Raw genomic sequence first — 27,900 nt, forward strand, 5'->3', positions numbered from 1 at the left:
AACGGGACCTGTGTGTACTTGGACTGACTTTACATTCGTTTTATGATTTTTGTTTTCGACTCGACTGGCATATACGGTGAATGTTATTATTAACAAAGAACAGCCTAATCCATCTACTACATGTACCAATATGATGTACATTAGAGTGATATTCGACATGATGTCTATCAATCTGATTAAAATCAGATCATTCTTTGATCCGCTCCGGTAATGTTACATGTATGTCGTTACACAAAGCGATTGATATAACATTACCGGAGCGGACCAAAGATAGGATTTTAATCAGATTGAATGTTAATGATTTGAAATTAAAGAGGATATTAAAGATTGAAAGGAAATTATGATGCTGATTAAATTATAAACCGGGACTAAGTAATGCAGTTATTTTTTAGGCATAAAATTTTTACCGGCAATGATATCTCTCTCTCTCTCTCTCTCTCTCTCTCTCTCTCTCTCTCTCTCTCTCAGTCAGAGAGACAGTTGCATACTTGCGTATAAGCACCTACGCGCCTGCAGTCTATCTACAATGGGTTTATATAATATACATGTACTGTATATCTAGAATATTTATCTGCACGGTGCCCTAAATGATCAAGTGAAGATAACGAACAGTGATCAACACCATACATCCTATATAAAGATACAAAATCAAAAGAAAATTTCAGAAATATTTCATTTCATGACGATTTTCTTACCCAGAACATTATTCAACAAACAATATTTATTAATATATCCATTTCATTCACAGTTAAACTGAAAATGAAAACGGTATACGGTACTATTTGCAGTGAAGTATGGGATTTTTCTTCAGAACATCAATACTTGTAAATATGTAAATTAATAGCAATTTCTGGCACGCAAAGAAGGACGACAATTTAAACTGAAATCCAATTATTTATAAAGAGTGATGGAGAGGCACCGTCCTCTCGACGTCTTATGGATATTGGATCATTCCTCGCTCATTTAGTCAAATAGCACTCGTTTAAACATTGAGTCTGTTTCGGGGTCCACCAAAAGAGTTGATCAGTTCCTGTCTGCGTGTGAATCCATTAGACCGCTAGATGAGGGGATGATCTTAGTAGTTGTGTTCATTTAAACCATCTTTTATATCTCAATTTTCCCTTTGAAAATCTATCAAGATAGAATTATACAAACCACGCACATCCCCACTCACTAGAAAAACAACAGTTATTAAATTATTTCTGAAATTCTAGCATTAGGACAAATATTTCCTGATCAGTCTGCTCTGCTTTATCAATAATAAAAAGCTTTTTGAAAAGTATTCATTAATCAAAATATCCCATTAATTTATTATATGGAATATACACAAACTCTGTGAAATCATCATCAAATACATGTAGATTGGACGTACATGGACAGTTAAACCTGTTTAACCCCACACTTGAGTAGTGTGGTGCACTGTAGAATCCAACCGATAATTTCATTCTAAAGGTTCTGTACGATACGACACAAACTTTGTTTTCGAGGGCGTGCAGGTTTTACTACATACAGATTTAGAGAATTTTTAAACGCACATGTATCCATAGAATCACATCATCTAATTGGATAACAATAAGAATAATAACACATCTCATTATATGATTTAGTATTTTCGAGCTTTCTGATCGGCTGAGGTTCAACAAACTAGGAGAATTAGAACGTTATGTTTACCTCCATATGCCTTCAAGGTGAAAGGAACATCTGGTGTTTCTAATATCGCACCAAAAATAAATTGGAAATTTCCGATAGACCAATGAGAATTGGCGTCTCTAATCTCTTTCTACTAGGTCTTGCACTCTAATTTTAATTAAAGACGGCCGATGAGATGTTCTGTATATGAAAGGTGAAGGTAACGAACAGTGATCAGTCACATAACTCCTATAAGCAATACAAAATAGAGAGTTGGGCAAACACGGACCCCTGGATATACCAAAGGTGGGATCAGGTGCCTAGGAGGAGTAAGCATCCCCTGTCGACCGGTCACACCCACCGCGAGCCCTGTATCTTGGTCAGGCAAACGGAGTAATCCGCAGTCAAAATCAGTGTGCCAAGAACGGCCCAACAATCGGTATGAAACATGTCAGACAGCATCTGACCCAAAGATGGGATGTATTGGCAAACTAGATCGTTATAACGACCTGAGAATTTCGAAATGCTGCCTCAAAACGAGACTGTTGGAACCCCTTCACCATCAGCTTGGTTGTCAGCAGCCTGCCTCGATTTAAAAATTATATATAATTTTCAAAACATAACTCATAGGATCAGGGTAAGCCACCATTAGAGTTTCAAGTATTACATAAAAATATATCGGATTAAAATATCTCAACAGCTTCAAGGGAACAATTTGTCAAATTATGATGCAAAAATTCCCAGGTATTGTATATTCATATTCAATATGACCTCTTGAGCCCGGGCAGGGCTACAATAGCGGTTCAAAATGATACACTATAAGTATCTCATATAAGTCTCTCAGTTGAATAGTGGGCTCTTGATATTGGAGTCCTTCCATTGCGGAATCACCATAAAGTTGGAAAAGTAAAAGAGTAACATTATGTTAGGTAGCTTTAATATGCATGTACATAACATTGTTCAAACCACTTCAAAAATAGCTTGATTATTGTCACCGATAAGCAAGATGTTCAAGGGATTTTAATGAAAATGAATGGGTCTACAGATAACACACGGTAATCAATCTCATAAATCCTACAGCGAGTATGGCAGTATAATGTATCGTGTATTAGCAAATTTAGCTCATCGTAGGAGAAATTGTTTCCTTGCTTGTTTTAAGGCCTCTCAGCAAGGTTGCAATCGAGAAAACGGGTGTGTGTGTGTGTGTGTGTGTGTGTAGAGAGAGAGGGCTATAAATCAGTGTAAATTTGATGTGAACTATCTGTTCGAAAAAGAATACGTTGCGACAAAGGAGATGGTATATAATAGTATTTTATGTTTTAATAGCTTTGAAAAGGGAGTTTTGGAAAAGTCAAAGGTGTTAATGGCAATAAAGAACTTTGCGGAATTCGTTATAGAGACTCTTTATTGACTGGATACTTTGCAACCCGTTTTGATAGATGGTTGTGAATTTAACTTGACCTTGGAACAAAGGGGGTAGATCATAGGGTGTAAGGACGTGCATCGTGTTCCGGAATTGAATATGTCTAGTAATTATTTTTTCCAATCCTGTTTCTCGATTTATGTTTCCTACACAAATCTTGTGCGCCCTTAGATTTATTTTTTTCTCTCCAAGTTTCCTGATAAATTCACTGTGAAATATTGCCTACATCAGATCGATAAAAGAGAAAATAAATTTTAGACCTTCAAGTGAGCTATCAACGAATTCAACGCATATTCCACAGTCCCCTTGAAGAAAAATTCAGTTTGTGTTGTATGACCTACCGGACAGAATTTTCATCAAGATACATATAATATATATATTATTTAGGTTTTTGTTTACAAATACGAGAAATGTTTCCTGATCAAAGCATTTGAACGCTGAAGATAACTAATGGGTTTTTTAAACAACAAATACACATAGTTTGCGAATAACGCAACACATACCACATGTGATATACTAATATAGCAATATAGTTTACCAATACAAGCTATCATTGGGTCAAATACCATCTGACTTGTTTCATACCGATTGTTAGGCAGTTTTTGCACACTGATTTTGACTACAGATAACTCCGTTTAACTGCTCAAGATATAGGATTCATGGCAGGTGTAACCGGTCGACAGGGGATGCTTACTCCTCCTAGGCGCCTGATCCCACCTCTGGTATATCCAGAGGTCCGTGTTTGCCCAACTCTCTATTTTGTATTCCTTATATAAGAGTTATGAGATTGATCACTGTTCGTTACCTTGCCTTTCATACTGTATATATCTCAAGGAAAAGTGCATCTGCACAACAATGCATAATAAGAATGTTGTCCTATGTACATCAGATGTGTTTTGAAAGTGCATAGTTATTCAATCATTTAATTATGTTTTAAAAGCGAATGGTTCTGATCTAATTCTTTTATCATTTAATTTTTAATTAATTAGGTGTCTTCACGTGCGGACCCTGTTCTGTACGAGCAATACGTAACGGGGAACTATATCTAGGCTACGATACCAAGTTCCTGTTTGCAGAAGTAAACGGAGACCGCATATTTTGGACTGTGGACACTGAGGGCAATATGGAACCCGTGTACCAAGACGATGACGTGGTGGGAAAGTTCATGAGCACCAAGGCGGTCAATACCATATCACGGGACGATGTCACATCCAAATATAAACAGGACCCAGGTATTAATAGTGTCCATTCGGTATTTGAATTCTAAGATACGGCGAAGGATTTCGTTATTAAAATTATGATGATATAATTCCTGCAATTTCATTAGCTGAAACTATGCAATTTATCTGCGAGCATGCTTTTTATACTTTGTTCGCTTATTTTTTTATTGCTTTGTTGTCTTCATGTCATGATTTCTTATAAGTAATTGGAACTTTTATGTTACGTGTTAATTATAATTGTGTATGCTTTTTTATTGGAATTGATTTTGGGTATAGGGAAATTTCAGAATCTGTTTAAATGATTTGCAAGTGTATAATGAATAGCTGAAGTATGTTAAGTGCAAAGTAGTGTGTAGATGACTTTGGCAGTCATTATAAGATCCATACTTTTAAGTACCGATTCTCTTTCTGGAATGTAATTTCACTCCTTTAGCACATGAATCTTAAGACTAATTAATATATCTAACCCAAATGTTCTTGTAGGTTCTATAGAGAAAACAGAAATCATTGCAAAGGCCAACCGATTCAGCGGGCGTACGAACGTGCTGATCAAAAAACCGTCGGCTTCCGACGTGGAATTCTGTCTAACCGGCGAAGTCCACAAAACCGGAGACATCGACATAGAACTAAAAATGACGAACACTAGTGAGGAGTCGAGGATAGTAGAAGTCTATATGATTACCGTCGCCACTAAATACACCGCCGTGCCTCTGTCTGATATCAAAGACTCCAGTTCTACCAATGTACTCGAGCCCTGTAAAGGTAGGTTAGAACACCATAGGCTATGTGTAAAGGTAGGTTAGAACACCGTAGGCTATGTGTAAAGGTAGGCTAGAACACCGTAGGCTATGTGTAAAGGTAGGCTAGAACACCGTAGCCTATGTGTAAAGGTAGGCTAGAACACCGTAGGCTATGTGTAAAGGTAGGCTAGAACACCGTAGCCTATGTGTCACTGTCGTTGTGCATGTTTGTTTCTCTGTCTCCAACAGTTGTGAAAATATTTGAGCAACTGGATCTTACATTGTACATTTTTCTCAGAAGTTTTCGTTTTTTTTAAAGAGTCCATATCGTCCATGAGTCTAAAAGCAACGGAGTACCTTAATACTATTGATTCAGATAGTCATGTTTGTGTGTATCTCATGGCAACCGTCAAGGAAACCTCTCAAGTTTACATCAAGCGGGAAATATTCCGGGTGGAGCAACCAAATTTGGAGCTAAAGGTAGATCTTAATTAACTGGTCTGTATCACGTTCTGTCAAGTCACAGAACGATCATGTCAATCTGCCTCTAATTACTACACAAAATGAGAACTTATCCCATTTGATTTATGTTGGCAGACAGAAGGAAGCGCCATTGTAGGTAAACCATTTGATGTCATTGTGAAGCTTGTAAACCCGCTGTCTGTTCCGCTGAATGGTGGGTCGATTTGTATGGAAGGACCCGGCATGGTAAAACCATCATCCGTCAAAATTAAGTAAGTCATCTCAATATTATCCGGCATGGCTTTATTGCCCACACAAAATACCACAGTTATTTCTGTAAGAAGAATCAGACAAAGTTTTCCCGGGAGATACTACTTAAGGTTAATACAATTATATCGTGTGTTTCCTGACGGATATACTAAACGGAAAGATATGTTATCATGATTGAAAATTCTTCGACTACCATAATTAGTTTTCACACATCAAATACATCATATAGATTTCAAATTCCCAAAGGGTTTCAATGTGGTTATGTTGAATTATATTGACAAAAAAGTGCAAATGGTCATGTTTAAAATGTGAAAGACGTGTGTTATTTGATTACAGAAAATCGATTGGCCCTAACGAGGAAATTCGTGAGACTGTGCAGGTTAAGCCTCGTCGGGCCGGAAGAAGGGAAATAATGGCTAGTTTTCAGTGCAAACAGCTGTGTAATGTGACTGGAGTGGTGGAGGTGGATGTTGTAAATGAGGGTAAAAACTGACGTCAATGTAGGAAATATACGTATTGTACACAGGTTCTCAACCGTTTTGTATTATTTTTATTAAATCAGAATTATTATGGTGAGTGTTCTTTTTCCCTCTTCATGAACTGGGGCATTCTGCCTGTGCCACAAAACCACACAAAAGGTTAGTTCATGACCGAGTAACATACAACTGATATTATTATCATTTTTCAAAATGATTGCAAAATTGGCATGTTTCGATTATAAAAAACGAAACATAGATCATGTTTTATTCACGTAATTCTACAAATTTAAATGATGTACACGAACGGCCAATACCTTTTTATTGCAATTTCAATTGCCCTCACGCATACATCAACAGGGATCTTGTCCAAATCTCCAGCAGTGTTCCAGCTCTTATCATCTTAAGTATATGTTGATTATACTTAAAAGATCGAGTTGTATAAAATGAACAGTTTTTAAGTATTTTGTCCGTCATTGTAGAGCCCTTAAACATTCGAAGCAAACTGTCGATTGTTATTACCAAGACTAAAACTAACTCCTCAACGTGTAATGTAACAAAAGAATTCTTTACAGCGAATCGGTTTTAAAAACGCTGTATTCAACGATTAGAAAAGAAATGAATTCTCATTTATATCAGGTGATAAATACCAAGATAACTCATGAAACATCAAGAGCTTATTTCCAAAAGGATCTTTTAAGGTGTGGTTTTGCACTAGTGTCGGCGTAAGAGGGTCATTAGTGTGGGCAAAATCCGGAGAAAACCCATGTACATATGTATCCGTGGGGACGACCACCAGACCCTCTGTCACTAGTGAGCATCAAATCCGGATTACAGAGGTGAGAAGCGAGTACAGGATCCGCTCAATCGTGTTAATACAGGATTAACTGATTGAGTGTAATGACTGACGAAACACACATTTACCAACATGTTTATTAACTTGAAAATATGTCGCTTGTTTGTACATGTAGGTTACTCATACATCTCTTTAGAAAAGTGCACTGTATATTGTTTACACGAAACGCTATACTACTGTAGATATCAAGCTTCTTTTATTTTAACAAAAGCATGGAAGTACTGCAAATACTGGACGGTATTAATACACAACTATCACCTGAAAACAGCGGTAAAACTTGGACATAAACAGCGTTAAATACATATACATATAAACCATGTGATCAACCTCGTCTTCGTTTGATTTATAATTCAAATTTAAACAATAATTCATTATTTATAAAACATAATTGTCATTTTCGTCTGATCCTGAGATACTGAATTTTAATTGAACAACCACCCTTAGTAATTAACACATTACAAGGAATTGTAACGGGATGTTACTTTATGAGGAAAAAAAATTAAACCATTCAAATCTCCCTATCTAAGGATACAATAGACGGGTACCTGTAAAGTGCGAAACGAAACGAAACCCACCGAAACGAAACGAAACCCACCGAAACGAAACGAAACAGATTGTATAATCGAACTCTTTTAATTACAATAATTAAAAATGGTATCTCAGGCCCCTGTTAAAGTTTACACATATAAATAAAATTCGCCTCCCCTTTGATGTAGGCTTTCGGCTTGACTGATACAAAATTTTAAAAGTTGGAAAGGGGGGGGGGGGGGTAAGCACAAAGCAAATAAATACCATGTGCAATTAGCTTTGGATCCATAAATTTCAGAACGGGAGGTTACAGTCCCATAGGTCAGAGGTCTGGGGAAACACACTATACGAGGGATGGGGTCGTCGGCGTTGGATCCGCTTTTGGGCATAAATACATGTTTCAGTATTTTTGTTCTAAAGACAAATATATGTATACATGTGGATATTGTGTATTTGTATGTAGTATATCAAACGGTGGATTCTGAATATGTCCTCCCGTTCTCTTTGTGATTTCTGCTGAAAATTCCCTTGTTCATAAGCCTTTTCAGTTTACAAAATGCCGATCTCCTCCTAATATTATTGCATTAAAAAAAATTCCGTTTTCCATCCCGTTTTCAATTCCCCGTCTTAGCAACACCCCAAATGTCAATCTCTCACCAGAGGGTGTATTACGCTACGCTACAACGATAACTCTGGGTAGAGATTGCCCAAATGTATAGAGTTTTTTCCATTATTGAAAGTACTCGCACCTCAGCAGTTAGAGATAAAATAAGAGGTTAAGAGCTCTTCCTGCTTTCAATTTTCTTAGACACCAGCTTCTTCAAACAATGTATCTATGCCCAAAGGCGGATCCAACGTCGGCGACCCCACCCCTCGTATAGTGTGTTTCCCCAGATCTCTGAGACTGTAACCCTCGGTTCTGAAATTTATGGATCCGAAACTAATTGTACATGTCATTTAATCAACTACGGATATGTACTTTGTGCTTACCCCCCCCCCCTTTCCAACTTTTAAAACTTTGTAACAGTCAAGCCGAAAGCCTACATCAAAGGGGAGGCGAATTTTATTTATATGTTGTAACTTTCACAGGGGCCTAAGATAACATTTTTAATTATTATAATTAAAAGAGTTCGGTAATGCAATCTGTTTCGTTTCGTTTTGGTAGGTTTCGTTTCGTTTCGGTGGGTTTCGTTTCGGTAGGTTTCGTTTCGTTTCGGTAGATTTCGTTTCGTTTCGTTTCGAACTTTACAGGTACCCTACAATAGACAGTGTGCCACAACGTTCACCTGAGTCGTCTTGTCCATACATTGACTAAATGTAAAACCCTACCACAGCCTTCCCCCGTTCATAAAAGATCACGATACGAACTACTACATGCAGATTTTTCCATATCAATTTGACAAAGCTGCATATTCCTGTTGCTATTATTTTAATCTTATGTATTTCTATATAAAATCGTGAGTCTACATTACACGAATGTTAAGTGAATGTCAATCTGAAAAAAAATGGATACTGGTGGCTCTTGAGAATATATATATATATCGATCCAACATAATAATAATAATATATACATCTTTCTCAGATCCTAATTTGCACCAAAAATCAAACAAAGATGACAAAAATATTATAATAAGCAAAAAGGTATTCAAAGAATGATAAGATATTCTTATAAGTCAAAAACATTAAAAACGCGTTAAACCTCCACCTCAATCGTCGCGTCCTTTCGTGGAGTGCATGGCTGTTAAATTGCAATTGTTTCGGGGGGGGGGGGTGTGAAAATTTTACGACAACGACAGACGGCGGATGAATTTCAGTCAGCAGAGTTTACTTGAAGCTATGACTCGAGTAAGCCATGGTAAACAAATTTTCAATGTTTATGTAAACAGTTTGCATGTATATCTATGCAATTTCATCAAAGAAAACTTTATCATGGTAATTAACTATTATCAAATTAATATTATAACGGCATAAATGAGTTGCATAGGTATGCTTTTAAGTTTTTTAATGTTCAAAGGATTGAAATGTTGATTAAATTTAGAAAAAAATAAGTTCATGTCAAAAGATTTTTAAATTATTTGTTTCAGTGTTTTAAGCCATTCTAGCACCAATACGAGTATGTATCACTCTTTCCAATGTTAAAACAAATTAGTTACATCATGGAACGACTAGGAATGTTTTCTGAATTTTTATCGTAATCCAATCTGAAATAGAAAATGTAAATTAAAAAAAAGCGAAACATGCAAGTACTTTTCAAATTTAAGCATATTTCAAAATCATTGTATCACATTCTGTAATAAACCCTTACCAACTACTGGCTGGAGAGGACGACGAAAAGCCTTGAAATATACAAAAGGAAAATACAGAAGGAGTCCACTGGCTATAAATAGAAACGCATACAGGAACTCGACCCGAGGTGACTGTATGATAGGAGCCAAAATGAGGTAGAGTGACGTCAAAACCACAAATACGGCAATTACAGTGGGAACCTGCCGGTAAAATCAAATATCGAGTTTACTTTGACGTACTTCATCTCCAAATAATTTTATCTTGTGTCGTTTCATGCTTTACACACACACAGAGAGAGATTAATCAATGTTCATTATCTTAGCCTTTCACATTAATTTTAATTATATATTTTGGTGTATATATTAATTACAAATACTTGAAAGAAAAACCCCACAGCCTGCATTTCAACTTCCGTAACAAACAGCGAAGGAGCGAGGGAAGGATGTTTCATAACCTACCCGAAAAGGTCTCTCTGCCTTAGGTTCTGTTCTCCGTAAAACTAACAATGAAAAGACGGTGAAGCCATAGGCGATCCAGGCGGAGAAACTGAAGAAGTCGATCAAGGTGCTCAGGTCCCCAGGAATAATCAAACAGGCACCAATAAACGCCTAGGGGAAAAAAAAAGCAAATTATACCAACAATGTTAAAGTGTTCCCTATCCTTACAAAAATATGAATATTTTGTTAAAAATATTTTGTATACAGATTCAGCACTGACTAATTGATATCGATCATCTCAAAATACTAAAATCAAGAATGCATAACATTGTATAATGCATGAAAGGCGACGATAACGAACAATGATCAATCTCATATAAACAATACCAAATAGAATAATTGTTGGGCAAACGCGGACTCCTGGATATACATGTACAGTGTACCAGAGGTGGGATAAGGTACCCAGGAGAAGTAAGTATCCCCTGTCGATAGGTCACACTCGCCGTGATCCTTATATCTTCATTAGGTAAACAGAGTTATCCGTAGTCAAAATCAGTATGCCAAGTACAGCCTAACAATGGGTACTCGTATGAAACAAGTCGGACAGCATTTGACCCAATGATAGGTTATATTGGCAAACTAGATTGTTAAAACGACAATAGAATTTGCAAAATGCTGACTCTAAACGAGACTGTTGAATGCCCTGCACCATCAACATGTTTGTCAGTAGCCTGCTTCGATTCAAAAACTGATCATACGCAGAACAAGCTCTTGGCGTATCGGATCAGTTGAGAAATGTAAATATCATATGCAGGTGATAATGGAATATTTCTATATAGATATGGGAAGTTGACGACTGAGAATCTGAAATCATCCCGTTTATAATAAAGTTAAGTAGTTAGTTGCCGTTAATATCTATTTTCAATAAAATATCAATGTATGAAGCAGAAGTGGACGACTCTGTGGTGTCTTTTATTTCGAGTTCACAGGAATATATCGAATCGAGATATGAACGAAAATTATTATTGATAATAGATAAACGTCCTCAATATATCTAAATATGGAATTGAAGGCCACAGCAAGATATTTTTCTTATCACGTTTTTGAATAAATTCTGCTTCATAAGAATATATATGTAAAAACGGGTCAGCTAACAAAGGAGCACAATTCGTGCCCATGGGAAGGTAAATGGAGTTATCCGTAGTCAAAATGTGTATTCGTATACGTGTTCTGATCAAACAGAGCCCCAGCAAACAACACGTGTTTGGATACTATGTTTGATAGTCTAGTGTATTTATTTGATCTACGTCAAAATGTACATGATGTATGGAGGTAAAATTTATCGTATTTTTAAACACACTGTAAACACTATAGGTGGGACAGATTGTTTCATGCATCCCCGGTAATGAGTCCACCTGTCATGAGCCTCTGTCTGGGTCAGGTAAACAGAGTAATCCGTAGTCCAAATCGGTATGAAAACAACGGCTTGACAACTGGTAAGAAGCACGTCTGACAGCAGTCGACCTTAAAGACAGGCCGTGTTTGCACACACGGTTATCAAAACCACCATACAATTTGGGAAATGCTGGGTAATGATTACTTTAACCGAGATTGTTGTAACCTCTTTAGTGTCAACTTATTTTTCGGTATCCTGCTTAGGTTTAGAAAGTGATCATACACAGGACATGCTTACGCACATCGAAACAACTAGTGTATACCTATAATGACGGAATACTGCAACATATTTGCTGGTATGTGAATTATGAATTCAAAATCTTAGTTCGAAGGAAATTGACAAATCTAACAAAAGTAGTATTGAAGGTAGTCAAATGAAGCACAAGTGTATGCACAATGACAGCAATTTGTTTTCACAAGGATGGTCTACGTATCTTCAATCTAATACACAGTAAATCATTTCACATATATCTCGGAAACGTATATGGTTCAAATCAGAATCGAGAGTTGATCAATCAGATTGCATTGTGTGGCGACATCTCAGAATGTAGAGAGGATCAAGGAATCCGTTCTACTCTTTATAAGATTGTTCTTAAGACCGATATTTCTATCTCTGATGATAGACTATATTTACGTTGATTGTGATATGTTTTAGGAATCAAGCACTTAATATAATGATGATAGACTGTAAACAAAATGGCAATAACGAGTAACGTTTTTATAAAAGTAATATTCTCCGTGTCTGATTGGTGGACTGGTATGATATTATCAATATCTGATTGATGGACTGGTATGATATTAGCAGTATCTGATTTAATGGTGAACTGGTATATTATCAGTATCTGATTGGTGGACTGGTATATCATCAGTGTTGATTGGTGGACTGGTATATTATCAGTGTTGATTGGTGGACTGGTATGATATTATCAGTCTCTGATTGGTGGATTGGTATGGTATTATCAGTGTCTGATTGGTGGACTGGTATGGTATTTTCAGTGGCTGGTTGATGGTCTGAACACTTATTAACTGTTACCGTTCCGATACTTTTTAACAATTTAACTGCAAGGATGGTGACTTGTCAACAGGTTGACAGGTGTGTTATTAGGAATGACATTCTGTATGTCAGGGTGATGTTTTCAGAATGACAGCCTTACTGTGAGGATAATGGACGGTAATGGGGTCCTTCCGTTGAGACTTATGAAAGAGAAAACCTGAGGAAAATGGCCTTCACGTGCAGCAGCAAAACACAACCTACAACGAAAAAATAAAGCGTTTACATTATTCCACATCCTTACACGATTTACCAGAATGCTATAGAACTGATACTTCATGGCTTGTTTGTTGTTTCTTATTATAAATGAGTGACCAAATAATTACATACGCGTTACAATCGTAATTCAACTTACACTTATATTTATCTGCAACACGAGGAAACTCAGTGTAGAGTTCATATTATAACAAATCTCGCGACTGTTCACAATAGTACCTCGATGAATACAAAATAGCATCCATTTCTTAATTATAGGTTTCCATTCCCATACCTTCCCGAGGCGAATAAACAGCCATTTGCGGCTCCAAAACAGGAAATGGAAACGAAGATAGGCATAATAAAGGCGGCAACACCCATCATGCGTTGGCCCCATGCCTGAAAATAAAAGGATTCTGCAGTTAATCTATTCTTTTTATACACCAGGTGAAAAACGCCCACTCGGAAATCGAAGTAATTCCGCTCACCACAGCTACTGCATGTGATACGACAATCTCTTCTTTAGACATGACCCCAAGGTACCCTATGTTGGCCAGAACATAACAAGCTGTGGTCAGTGGAATTCCAACCATAATGGATATAGGAAGATTTCTAGATCAAAGAAACATAGTTACTCATTCAAATATACTCCTCATATGCAAGCCTTCTGTAAAAATTAACAAAGATTATGAAATATACATTGTATCTATTTTTCAAAATACGTCTTAAAACTCATTTTTAAAAGTTAGTTTTTAGATGTAGAATGTAAAAATTGTGACTGTTTTAAGTATCAAACCCAAAACAAAAAATATAATAAAACGAAAAACCTTTTAGCTATCGATCTTAATCATAGTGTTATATTATGATAATTTTACAGATATAAGATTTTACGTCATTTAATCGTGTATTATCATGTTTATTGTTGCATTCCTCTTCTTGCCCCTGTAAAGCGCCTTAGAGTAATTTGTTTTATTTAAGGCGCTATATAAATTTTATTCTTATTTCATTTTTCAATAAAACACACACATAGGTATTTTTTATATGCATTTTCTGATAAGAATTAAAGACGATACATGTAAGTCAATAACATTTATTGCGTTGACGTTAAGCACCACACTGGTGTTGCTGTGAGTTTTGCATAATCAACAGATTGCAAGTGTATTTCTAGAAAAGCATTCAGATCTGGGTGACGTGTATCATTCAGCACATTCGATTCATTCAATATTTTTATAATTAACTCTCATGGTTTACTCTTTATCTATATAAAAAAAAACTATTATAACGAGCAAAAACGCCTTCTGAAAGGTAACTAAATGAAGATCTTCGGCCAGAAAATATTGATTGCCAAATACATGTAGCTGCCATTAGGCACACAGTGATATAATTCATATATATATACTGTGAATTTTACTAAAATTATTTACCACCGCAATTTCGGGCATACCGGTAGCGGTGGTTTGGAGGCTCCCGTTCCACTTGTGCCTTGAACGTTAACATGACGTACAAATAAGAGTTATTGCTCCTTTGCCAAATGGTCGGCATTTAGAAGTGAGAGTCGCAAGTAATCAAATAATAACATAATAAAAAAAAAAAAAAGACTTGAGGTCCCGTCTCCCGACAAGCATTGGCAGGATAAAGAAACTTCCAGTCTACATTGCACGTATAAATTTGTGGCAATCTACATCTGTTGACGTATCGATATGAGTGAACAAATTATGATGCCCCATCACAGCGCCATTTGCAAAAAATAAGGATTCAGAGGTAAGCTATGAAAGGTGTAGATAACGAACAGCGATCAAATATAAATACAAACACTCCAAAATAACTACAGGACACTTGATACAAACAAACAAAATGAATGCTTGGGTTGATGAATATTTTAGCTTAATTTGGTTGTCATAAGTACAAACATCAAATTCCTTTTTAAAAAATAAGGATTTGTAAATTTTAGATGACGTTCAAAAGTTAAAATACATGTATATTACCCCCTTCTTATATAACTCAGTACAACCTCACTGTCTTTGGACTTAATTGAGAAATCATGGGAATAAACTATATTTCATACGGTAAATCGTATTCACTTTACTGATAAAACATAAATTTAGTTTTCATTTTTTGAAAAAATGTATATAGCAAGAGTCATAAATACACTAAATTCCGGTATCTGAATTGTTGAAATTTTTATAATGTATTATAACTATTAAAAATCGACCTAATAGTACTATACTCATGCAATAATCTACTAATTATCATAGAAAATAAATTTGGTATACCCTTAAAACCATTTCTTATTCAATATATACAATAAAAAGTCCAGGAAATGTTCGGATTGTCCGCTCCACTAAAAACTCGATGTTAGATTACTCAGTCTAACATTGAAGTTTCCAGTGGGCCGTGTGACGTCATCATTAGTATTCGCTGGTTTCGAGTTAATTCATAACTATACATGTCAGCTCGTTGATTTCCATGATGTTCCGAGACTTTGCCTCTGGTTCCAATTGACCGGTTGCGATAGCTCAGTGGTAGAGTGTTCGCTTCGTAACCATGGTAGGGGTTGGATCGAAAGTTCGAGTCCCGCTCATGCCATGGCTGCGTCAAACCTAAGACGTAAATATAGGTAATGATTTCTCCTTCGCCAAAAAACCCTTACTCCTAAGGCCCTGAGCGATAAGCATCGGTTTAAATTTTGTAGTAATTCACTTACAGTTGGTGACGTCTGAATATGAGTGAATTCTCGACCGGACGTAAATCAAACAACCTAGGACCATTTGTAATGAAAAGTGAAGATAACCAACAGTGATCAACCTCAGAAATTTTCTAAAAAATACAAAATAAAGAGTAGGGTAAACAAGGATCCCTGGACATACCAGAGGTTTGATTAGAGTCAAATATTCTGATCGGGTATACGGAGTAACTCGTAGTCAAAATCAGTATGTAAAGAACGGTCTAAAACTTGGTATCAAAGGTACCAAACAACATTTGACTTACAGGTTGAATTCCTGAATTAAATCATGATAAAGAATATAGAATTTGCGCAATGCTGAATTTCAACGAGGCTGATGATACCCCTTTAACATCAACGTACTTGTCAGTAGCCTGTCTCGATTTTAAAATTGAACTTTCCCAGAACATGCTCTCGCGTATCGAATTGCTTGAAAGACAAAATCTTACTATGTAGCTTATAATGGAAATATTGTTCTATAAATATATATGGTGAATTGACGATGGAGAAGCTGAATTCATCTCGTTTGTCATCAAGTTGTGTTGTTAGTTTGCCGTGAGCAGTAAAATATCCAAATATGAGCCATATAAGGAAGACTGTGGTTTCTTTCATTTCGAGTTCACTGGGATATATTTAATTGACATATAAATGAAAATTGCTATTGGTAATAGAGAAAACGTTGTAGATATGTCTAAATGTCAAATTGAAGACCACAGCAAAAGATTTTTTGTTCGTATGCAGAAACTTTAACAAAGTATATTTTAAATAATTGATCCCAATTCAAGATAAGAATTTTTAAGAGTTACATTTTTATTGAAGAAACAGAATTAACAAATGTGTCCCTTGATTATTCAGATGACGATATCCAGACAGAGAGAAATCGCACAACAAATGTAATTAAGGCGGTTAAAGAGTAAATTTTGGCGTAATACGTCAGCGAAGTGTGTGGATCTAAAATTGAAAAATATTTCCACGGGAAATGAAAAGCCTCGAATATTTCTCTTGATAGATGTAGGATTACACGGGTATAACTATAAATTAATATGACCGAGTTTCAAGGTGCATCTACTTTTTGTTTTACCATTGGCCTTAGCCTCAGGTTCTGTTCAACAAAACACATGTAGCATTCGACTTCAGTCATTGTATATGAATAATCACGGCATTAGAATTTACCTACAATGTATCATCTTCATTGAAGTTATTGTACATAAATTCATCCTCAAAATGTTACCAATGTTAGAGTATTCGCTTTGTAACCAGAAGGTCGTGAGTTTGAGCCCCACACGTGCCACGACCGCGTCAATCATAGGTAGTGATTGCTCCTTCAACAAACGCTCGGCATTTAGAAGTGAAAATCTCGGGTCTTTCGGATATGACCTAAAAACAGTGGTTCCGTTTCGCGACAGACGTAGGAGCGTTTAAGAACCTCTGAGCGCTAAGCATAACATGACGTTTTTTTTTTTTGGATAGTTTTAACTAGTAGCCAATGACGTCATAAGACACATGATCCACTCAGTTCAATGGTTTTGAAGATCCATCCTGTGCAACTGTTTCGACTATCTATACAGGCCTCGTCTAGAGTATTGTTATGTTCAGATGAAATAATTTTCCTAACATATAGAGAGGGCTGTGAACGGTCAACTCCTAGGGACCTGACCCAACCTCTGGAATGTCCAGTGCAGGGTTTCAGGTTTGTCCTACTCTTAATTTTGTATTCTTTATGGGGTTTATGAGATCGATCACTGTTTGTTATCTCCACTTCTAATAGATTTATAACCTTCATAATACGAAAATTACCTTCCAGGGTTCTTTAATTCTTCCGTAACAAAGTTTAAGTTGTTCCTGAAAGTTGCAAATTAGCGAAGTAAGTGATAACTACATGAAACGAAAGTTTTGGGTTTTCATAAATGTACAAAATTCTAATCGTCTACTTTACCAGCCGTCAAAAGCCCAGAGACCGTTGTAGAATGCAATGGCAATGAGTGACACATCGGTCTCCGTGTCTTCAAACCCATCCTGGATGTTTTCACTGTTACCTGTGGTTCATGAGAATATTAAACTGCTGGTTTATAAACTACTCGGCTGGCTTCTAAATACTGGGGCAGTAACAAATGCCAAAGCCTCTCGTGTTCACTCTTATACTACCGCATTGGTAGTAACTGATTGATTGATTGTACATATATATTGTTTAACGTCCCTCTCGAGAATGTTTCATATGGAGACGTCACCATTGCCGGTGAAGGGCTGCAAAAATTAGGCCTATGTTTGGCGTTTACGGCTTTTGAGCAGGGAGGGATCTTTATCGTGCCATACCTGCTGAGACTTGGTTTTTTCGGTCTCATTCGAAGGATCGCCCCATTTAAGCGCCTCTTACGACAGGCAAGGGGTACTGAGGACCTATTTTCACCCGATCCCTACGGGGAAATTGTAATTGAACATTACTTATCAACTATATTGTAAATTAAAATTTACAAAACGAAAACCACAGCAAGTTAATAAGGTGCTGGATTCTAGATCTTTTTATGAGTATTTATGTATACTGAGTCAAAATTAGAGTTTACTGTTGTAAGAAATACAATTTTTGGTCTATGTCTTGTACATGTACCTTGTGAAATCTTGATGATTCCGCCGATGGTTAGTATCAGGATGGCTATCAGCTTCACCACTGTACAGATATTTTGGATATGTGTTGCCATCTTTGCGCTGTATCCGTTGATGAATGCTATCACAACTATTAAAAGTACCCGCGATAGGTGAGGATAACGAACAGTGATCAATCTCATTACTCATAACTCCTATAAAGAATAAAAAATAGAGAGTTGGGCAAACTGACCCCTGGATATACCAGAGGTGGGATCAGGTGCCTAGGAGGAATAACCATCCCCTATCGACCGGTCACACCCGCCGTGAAACTCATGTCCTGATCAGGGCCAAGAACAGCCTAACACAATCGATATGAAACATGTCAAACAGCATTTGACCCAATGATAGGTAGTATAGGCAAACTAGACATTTATAACAACCGTAGGATTGCTTGTGTAATATCTTTGTCAAATCGTGTACTTCACGATGGCAGTAGCGGATCCAAAGGGGGGAGGCGCCCGGACCCACCCCCCTTTCATTCGAAAATTTTGCTAAAAAGGTAATAGTAACGCATCTTGAGGTTGGACCCCCCTTTGAAAACCAAAATTAATGGTAGAACCCTCTTTAAAACATTCCGGGATCCGCCCCTGCGAAGGTACATGTAAAATGTTAAGATATAATCTGTCTTAAATCTCAAGACCTCGAAATATACTGTAACTGAAATGCTTGGTTGAGTAGTTGCAAGTGAGAGACCTTCAAACATTTTTCTATTAATTAATAATTTACGTCAGCTCTATATCTCTAATCCGTCTGACAAAACCAACAAGTCATTGTCTTTAAGATACAAGAATTTGCCATGCATAAAGTATATAAAAGTGATAACATGATCCTTATCTTAGTCGCTCAGAATTAAAGTACAGTGTGGTATACATGTACGTCTGGACGGATGTTACACACAATTAATGATTAAATCTGTCAAGGGACAACAGGTAAATAATTTGCCCAGGTGATGAACAACAGCTACTAAAATATAATCTAATTGGTATATACTATTATACAAGGGTATGAAATGTGCCTGGATGATGCATAAAACACTTGAAAATCCTATGAAAAACTCTAAATCACTCTCGCAGAGAAGACTAGGTAAAGTAACTTTTTAAAATATAAAATACGCACTGGTAACTAAGTTAACCACTAACAAAGAAGTAAAGGGCCACTCGAAACTTCCGGTTTAATTTGATAACTAGGAAGAATTGTTTTAGCACACTAAAACAGATGTCTCCCCTTCCATTTTCCATAGTCTTTAAAACCATTTTAGGGATCATCTTTAAAGTGGTCAAAGTCAAAGACCAATCAGTGAGCGATTTACAAATGCTACCACACGCGATGCATTTAAAGTGAAGATTGTTTTACGCCCCGTTGAGAATATTTCACTTATACTGAGACGTCACCAGTTTTCACCAGTTTATTGGTAAAATACCACAAATTTCGGCACTCAGAGCCGTAGCAGTGATCTTTCTTTAACGCGACAACGCTTGTCTGTGATGTACAGATGAAAAGTGTTAGTCACGAAGAAATGATACTGGTGAAATATTCCCATTGCAACGATAGTTACAAATTATCCTGGACATCTAAGCCCAAAATATCCAGAAACTATCTCTAAATCGAATCTAAACGATACAGATACCGACTTTCACTTTCGACTGTGGTGGATCCCTTGACACCGTGCTGCATTATGAAAGTATAGAGCGACACTAATTCTTAACACTACATGTTATAAACAATTATCGATATTGCTAATTCTAAAAAAAAAAAAAAAAAAAAATAGCATTGAAACCAGAAGTCACTATTATACTAGTACTCATGTATAAATGATATTCGGGTATAACAAGAATACTTACTAATGGCAGATAAGGAGACGGCTTTGATGGCGGACTCTGGTGGTTGACAATCTAGGAAAAAGGGCTTAATGGCGTATGTACCAAGAGACAGCGTCATAATGGCGAACATTGTCGGTCGTATGATAAACAATCCGACCTGTAACACAGTAAACATTCAATTAATCCGTGATTATAACGAGTCATTCGTTGTTATCTCAAATTTGGAAAATAACTAAATTATCAAATTCACCCAGCAGAGTATGAGAAGTACAATGTACAAGTATATAGAAAGGATTCTTTCGATCTTTCTGACAGTCCGACTTTGGTAGATATACATATATTTGACGAGACAATAATGGAACCAATGGTGTTGTTTGCACAAAGGCATTAACCAGTAAAATATTATTGAAATAGTTTTCCGAGCCATAAATGTGAAAAGTAGATACATTAGAAGAAGATACCTGCTCTAATGATTGCTTTCTAACATTCTAACAAGATCATTTGGATAAAACAGAAGTCACTTGGACATAAATGTTGGGATTTTTATCTACCAAACCAGAACTTTGCGGTGGAAAGACGTTGAAAATTAATGCTTTGTACCACTGTTGCTCAACGCAGATTGCACATATGTCAGGACCCTTAACCAAGGTTATTGGCCAAGGTCATTGGGAGACAGGGTTCAATGTCCCATTGTTCGAACAAGTGCTGCGGAAGTATATGTCCCGTTGTGACACCTCTATTTGACATATTGACTTACACTTACTACTACAGTTAACCCTCAGTATATTTTGTGTTTGTGTATCATACCAAAATTTCTTTTCCAATAGAACATAATGTACCTGTACAATGATAACCATGCCCTATGCTTTCGAAAACATGTTTATTTCTAGGAAATGAAAAACAAAACTGTTTGAAACATAAAAACACACATTTTAAGAATATTAATAAAGTTCCCCGGCTTCTTCCGATTTAATGCACAATTACGAAGACTGCTTCAATCGTCCAGAATAAGACAAATCGATTTTTCACTTCCTGTGCCTCTGTATCTGTAAAAATGAAAACTAATGGCGACGGACAGTGATCAATCTCATAATCCATTATAAAGAATATAAAATTTTAAGTAGGGCAAATACGGACCACTGGACACACCATAGGTGGATTGATTGATTGATTGAATGATGTTTTCCGCCACACTCTACAATTTTTAGCTCACCTGAGCTGAAAGCTCAAGTGAGCTTTTCTGATCACCCGTATTCCGGCGTCCGTCCGTCTGTAAACTTTTCAAATTTTCAACTTCTTCTCAACAACCACTGGGCCAATTTCAACCAAAGTTGGCACAAAACATCCTTAGGTAAAGGGAATTCTAAATTGTTAAAATAAAGGGCCAGGCCACCTTCCAAGGGGAGATAATCAAGAAAAGGTAAAAATAGGGTAGGGTCATTAAAAAATCTTCTTCTCAAGAACCACTGGGCCAGAAAAGATGAAATTTATAGATAAGCTTTATTAGGTAGTGCAGATTCTAAATTGTTAAAATCATGGCCCCCAGGGGTCGGATGGGGCCACAATAGGGGGTCAAAGTTTTACATACAAATATATAGGGAAAATCTTTAAAAATCTTCTTCTCAAGAACCACTAAGTCAGAAAAGCTGAGATTTATATGAAAGCTTCCTTATATAATGCAAATTCTAAATTGTTAAAATCATGGCCCCCTGGGGTCGGATGGGGCCACAATAGGGGGTCAAAGTTTTACATACAAATATATAGGAAAAATCTTTAAAAATCTTCTTACCAAGAACCACTGAGCCAGAAAAGCTGAGATTTATATGAAAGCTTCCTGATATAGTACAGATTCTAAATTGTTAAAATCATGGCCCCGGGGGTCGGATGGGGCCACAATAGGGGGTCAAAGTTTTACATACAAATATATAGGAAAAATCTTTAAAAATCTTCTTCTCAAGAACGACTGAGCCAGAAAAGCTGAGATTTATATGAAAGCTTCCTGATATAGTACAGATTCTAAATTGTTAAAATCATGGCCCCCGGGGGTCGGATGGGGCCACAATAAGGGGTCAAAGTTTTACATACAAATATATAGGAAAAATCTTTAAAAAATCTTCTTCCCAAGAACCACTAAGCCAGAAAAGCTGAGATTTATATGAGAGGTTTCTGATATAGTACAGATTCTAAATTATTAAAATCATGGCCCCCGGGGGTAGGATGGGGCCACAATAGGGGGTCAAAGTTTGTTGTTGTTTTTTTTGTTTTTTGTTTTCGTTTTTTTTTTCTTCTTTGATATAGTGCAGATTCAAGTTTGTTAAAATCATGGACCCCGGGGATTGGATGGGGCCTCAAGGGGGGCATCAAAGTTTTACATACAAATTTATAGGAAAAATCTTTAAAAATCTTCTTCTCAAGAACGACTGAGCCAGAAAAGCTGAGATTTATATGAAAGCTTCCTGATATAGTACAGATTCTAAATTGTTAAAATCATGGCCCCCGGGGGTCGGATGGGGCCACAATAGGGGGGTCAAAGTTTTACATACAAATATATAGGAAAAATCTTTAAAAATCTTCTTCCCCGGAACCACTAAGCCAGAAAAGCTGAGATTTATATGAAAGCTTCCTGATATAGTACAGATTCTAAAATATTAAAATCATGGCCCCCGGGGGTCGAATGGGGCCACAATAGGGGGTCAAAGTTTTACATACAAATATACAGGAAAAATCTTGAAAAATCTTCTTCCCAAGAACCACTGAGCCAGAAAAGCTGAGATTTATATGAAAGCTTCCTGATATAGTACAGATTCTAAAATATTAAAATCATGGCCCCCGGGGGTCGAATGGGGCCACAATAGGGGGTCAAAGTTTTACATACAAATATACAGGAAAAATCTTGAAAAATCTTCTTCCCAAGAACCACTGAGCCAGAAAAGCTGAGATTTATATGAAAGCTTTCTGATATAGTACAGATTCTAAATTGTTAAAATCATGGCCCCCGGGGGTCGGATGGGGCCACAATAGGGGGTCAAAGTTTTTTTTGGGGGGGGGGGGTTGGGGTTTTTTTTTCGTGTTTTTTTTTTTGGTCTTTGATATAGTGCAGATTCAAGTTTGTTAAAATCATGGACCCCGGGGATTGGATGGGGCCTCAAGGGGGGCATCAAAGTTTTACATACAAATTTATAGGAAAAATCTTTTAAAATCTTCTTCTCAAGAACCACTGAGCCAGAAAAGCTGAGGTTTATATGAAAGCTTCCTGATATAGTACAGATTATAAATTGTTAAGATCATGGCCCCCGGGGGTCGGATGGGGCTACAATAGGGGGTCAAAGTTTTACATACAAATATATAGGAAAAATCTTTAAAAATCTTCTTCCCAGAACCACTAAGCCAGAAAAGCTGAGATTTATATGAAAGCTTTCTGATATAGTGCAGATTCAGGTTTGTTAAAATCATGCCCCCTTGGGGTAGGATGGGGCCACAATAGGGGATCAAAGTTTTACATACAAATATATAGGGAAAATCTTTAAAAATCTTCTTCTCAAGAACCATTGGGCCAAAGAAGTTCACATTTACATGAAAGCTTTCTGACATAGTGTAGATTCAAGTTTGCAAAAACTATGGCCTCCGGGGGTAGGTTTGGGGCCATAATAGGGACTACGGTTTTACATGCAAATAGATATGGAAAATCTTCTGATATGGACCAAGGTGACTCAGGTGAGCGATGTGGCCCATGGGCCTCTTGTTCAGTTATATGGTGGCGCCCAGTTTTTATTGGTGGAAGAGAGAACCCAGATACAATGTGCCCGGGAAGAGACCACCGACCTTCCGAAAGTAAACTGGGACACTTTCTCACTTACCGGTGCGAGCGGGATTCGAACCCGCGCCGACAGAGGTGAGAGGCGTTGTGATTTTGAACGCGATGCTCTAACCACTCGGCCACGGAGGCCCAAAGGTGGAAGCAGGTGCTTAGGAGAAAGCAGCCCATGTAGACCGGTGAACCAGCCGTGAGCCCTGTACATGTATCTTGATCCGGTAAATGGAGTAATCCGTAGTTACAATCAGTATCTAAAAATAACCTAACAATTGATATGAAACACGTCAAAAAGCATTACACTTAATGACACATTGTATTTGCTTAGGTCAATCTTTTTTCAGCACTATAATGACCATAGAATTCGCTAAATGCTAACTTTGATGGAGACTATTGAAAACACTGTAACATCAACTTCGTTGTCGGTAACTTGCCTTGATTTGAAAATTGGTCATACGCAGAATATGCTTTTGCTTATCAAATCAGTAATTTTTGGTTGACATATTACAAGATAGGAATGGTTTTCATTGAAGAAGTAGCTATACTGTAGCTGTCTATGATGTCAAAAGACATAGTTATCAATATATTTTTACTTAATCGTTCAAAATTACATGTATATTCCCATTTTTCAAAGATAAAATGCTTAAAAGTGAAATATCTGCAGTTTGCATTGGTAACTTGTCCCCGTTATTTGATAACATATTTATGAATATTTTAGATATTTTAGAATATCGTTATTATTAGTTTAATCCATGGAGTAGATGGTAGAATTTAATGATCAACATAAAGATGAGATACTTTATTACAGTACTTTTTTACAGTACATTGTACATACAAGACTGCACTAAATCTTATAAATACTTCGTGAAAATCAATTCAAACAGTATGTCTGTAGTAAGTCATATGTTTACTTCTGATTGCAATTACATATGAATATTTTTCTTTTAAATATTTGAACATTATTTGTTTTCCAAATAAGGAGGATGTCTCATGTGTATTAGATGATTTTGAATTAGTAGCTAGTCTGTTTGTTGTCATATCATGTTTCTACAAAATGAAGCAATATACTCCAGATATTGAATATCTATCATTAACCATTACTATATTATGATGCATGTAACAGATTGTATTAATGATGAAATAATGATCAACACACCACTTAAGGATGGATTCTTATCACAATTCATGATCACATAAATTAGATAAGTGTGCACCATATGTACATTTATTTTCTAATGTCATGAAACATGTGGGCCACAGAGACACATTACTCGTTCCTACTTGTAGTTTTAACAGTTAACGCTAGAATGGGGGTATAGGGAACTTGGATGAAAAATTTTATATAACGAACAGAGATCAATCTCATCAATAACTAAAGATACAAAACACCGAGAGTATCTACTGGATATACCTGAGGTAGGAGCAGGTGCTATAGAGGAGTAAGCATGCCCTGTAGACCGATCACACCCGCCGTAAGACCTACGTCTTGATAAGGTAAACGAAGTGATAGGTAGTAAAATCAGTATGTAAAGAACGGCCTAACAATGGCTATAAAACACATCATACAGCATTTGACCCATAGGGCTCACGGCGGGTGTGACCGGTCGACAGGGGATACTTACTCCTCCTAGGCAACTGATCCCACCTCTGGTGTGTCCAGGGGTCCGTGTTTGTCCAACTTTCCATTTTGTATTGGTTATAGGAGTTATGAGATTGATCACTGTTCGTTATCTTCACCCAGTGACAGGATTATATCATTATAACGACCATAGACTATAGAACATAATGGCTTTTAACAAGAACGTTAAAATTCCTGTAACATAAACTTATTAGTCAGCAGATTGCTTCGATTTAAACATTGATAATATGCAAAACATGCTCTCGCGAAGTTGAGAGACATAAACAACACATGCAGTGATAATGATGCCGTAAATATACTTTCTGTGTAATCAATGGCGTAGTGAGTCACTTAAAGAAAAAATAAAGTACAGAACAAATCACGATCAAAAAATATTTTCAAAAATTTTGAAATAAATTGTCAAAGACTACAATAAATGCACCACACTGCACCAATAACACCGTCATTGGGACAAATGCTGTCTGACGTGTTAGTGTTAGGCCGTTCTTTACACACTGGTTTTAACTACGGATTACTCCATACACCATATCAAGACATAAGGCTCATGGTGGGTGTGACTGTCCGACAGGGGGTGCTTAATTCTCCAAGACACCTGATCCCACCTGGTGTGTCTAGGGGTCCGTGTTTGTCTGATCCCACCTGGTGTGTCTAGGGGTCCGCGTTTGTCTGATCCCACCTGGTGTGTCTAGGGGTCCGCGTTTGTCTGATCCCACCTGGTGTGTCTAGGGGTCCGCGTTTACCCTACTCTTGATTATGTGTTCTTTATAGGAGTTTTGAGATTGATCACCGTTCGTTTTCTTCACCATTTCATTTCTAACTCAATACCCCTCCTGGGGTAAATTTTAATGCCCTATCCCTATTAGTTTCTGAATGAAAAGGTTTAGAAAATCATTTTCGACTCTTTATATCATCCTATACCCCTATTTATGTTACGTCATTATGTTAAGTATTAAGCGCCACGCTAGGGTAATTCTACACACAGAGAACATGGATATCATATTTTCTTTTAGAAGATATGTTCCTCATATTTACTATGATGCATTCAATCTGTCAGATGAAAGGTAACGATAACGAACAGTGATCAATTTCACAAGAGAAAAATTAATATATACTGTTGTTTTTGGTCATCTTCGTTTGACCCCACTGGGCACAAGTTCACAGGGGCTGGAAAATATCCTATTTTCCCTCATATTTTGTGAAATGCTTACCCAGTCAAACAGAAAAGCTGGAATCGGTCCAAAGCACTTGTTCAGTTTTCCATACGTATGCATTAAATAAGAATGCTCGCCTCCAGACTTTGGTATCATGGTGCCGAGCTCAGCGTAGCACAAAGCAGCTGCAACAAAAATTATTAGCCCATATCAGAGGTTCATGGGCTAGATTGCTCATCCGAGCAGTGGTATTTTAAAGACTTCTAAATAGTTTTCTTATACCTATAGCATATATATGGTTTTAATCTACGTAACATTACCATGTTAAGAATTGTACATTAGTGGTTTTTAAAAGTTTATTAGAAAGAAATCCTTTCCTTATAATCCCATGTAAAAGTTTGCATTCCTTGTGACCATTCACTGGCAGTAGAGGTCATAGTTCACGTAACAAAATATTAAATTTACATTTCTTAAGGAGTATCTTCCTTGTGCATAGCTCTGATCCTTAGACGAAATAATTTGACTCCAATCTTTGGCACTGTTTTTTTTTTTTTTAGTTATTGCAAGTTTATTGTTATTTCGGATTTCCAATATTTCAGCTTGAGCATCACTTAAGAGACATCATTTGTCGAAATGCGCATCTGGTGCATCAAAATTGGCACCGTATAAGTTTTACATGGCATATCAAATTGATAAGTCTACTCTTGTCGCAGTGTGAACAAACGTGAAATGAAGGTGATTTAAGATTTATTTTATTGCGGTTTTTTAGAAACATTTTCAAAGAATATTTCTGGCTATCCCTATGTATGAATTTTAACAGCTAATAATATTATAGACCCGATGGTCGTGGTGTCCGCTATCAAGAATCCAAATAACATAAAGATGCCTACATCCTAATTCGACAACGTGTAACCTTGTGGTTTTTGAAAGGATTTTCAAAGATTCTCCCTGCACATGGGTATTTCTGTGCAGGTCTTCGAAACCCTGTTCTGGCCCCAGAGTAACGTTAATGATGTAAAACTTATACGGTACCAATTTTGATGCACCAGATGCGCATTTCGACAAATAATGTCTCTTCAGTGATGC

General features: G+C 36.8%; 2 protein-coding genes across 4 annotated transcripts in view; one reads left to right on the top strand and one right to left on the bottom strand.

The window, feature by feature from the left end:
- The window catches only part of LOC125683189 (protein-glutamine gamma-glutamyltransferase K-like), a 46,351-nt gene extending 40,035 nt beyond the window's left edge, over positions 1-6,316 (top strand). For all 3 annotated transcript variants that reach the window (XM_048924044.2, XM_048924050.2, XM_048924059.1), the window contains 5 exons: positions 4,042-4,284; positions 4,756-5,034; positions 5,332-5,492; positions 5,610-5,746; positions 6,081-6,316. In XM_048924044.2, the coding sequence (XP_048780001.1) occupies positions 4,042-4,284; positions 4,756-5,034; positions 5,332-5,492; positions 5,610-5,746; positions 6,081-6,237 (977 nt within the window). In that variant the 3' untranslated portion in view covers positions 6,238-6,316. The remainder of the gene's footprint in view (positions 1-4,041; positions 4,285-4,755; positions 5,035-5,331; positions 5,493-5,609; positions 5,747-6,080) is intronic.
- Positions 6,317-9,462: 3,146 nt separating this feature from the next.
- Positions 9,463-27,900, bottom strand: part of LOC125683200 (b(0,+)-type amino acid transporter 1-like) — a 31,247-nt gene continuing 12,809 nt past the window's right edge. Inside the window, exons 4-14 of the mRNA XM_048924073.2 lie at positions 26,872-26,999; positions 20,235-20,370; positions 18,356-18,481; positions 17,687-17,786; positions 17,548-17,592; positions 13,517-13,640; positions 13,324-13,427; positions 12,937-13,033; positions 10,349-10,498; positions 9,910-10,090; positions 9,463-9,805 (exon numbers count right to left, since the gene is read on the bottom strand). Of these exons, the coding sequence (XP_048780030.1) occupies positions 9,759-9,805; positions 9,910-10,090; positions 10,349-10,498; positions 12,937-13,033; positions 13,324-13,427; positions 13,517-13,640; positions 17,548-17,592; positions 17,687-17,786; positions 18,356-18,481; positions 20,235-20,370; positions 26,872-26,999 (1,238 nt within the window). The 3' untranslated portion in view covers positions 9,463-9,758. The remainder of the gene's footprint in view (positions 9,806-9,909; positions 10,091-10,348; positions 10,499-12,936; positions 13,034-13,323; positions 13,428-13,516; positions 13,641-17,547; positions 17,593-17,686; positions 17,787-18,355; positions 18,482-20,234; positions 20,371-26,871; positions 27,000-27,900) is intronic.

The sequence above is a fragment of the Ostrea edulis genome, chromosome 1, assembly GCF_947568905.1.
Source record: "Ostrea edulis chromosome 1, xbOstEdul1.1, whole genome shotgun sequence".
NCBI lineage: Eukaryota > Metazoa > Mollusca > Bivalvia > Ostreida > Ostreidae > Ostrea > Ostrea edulis.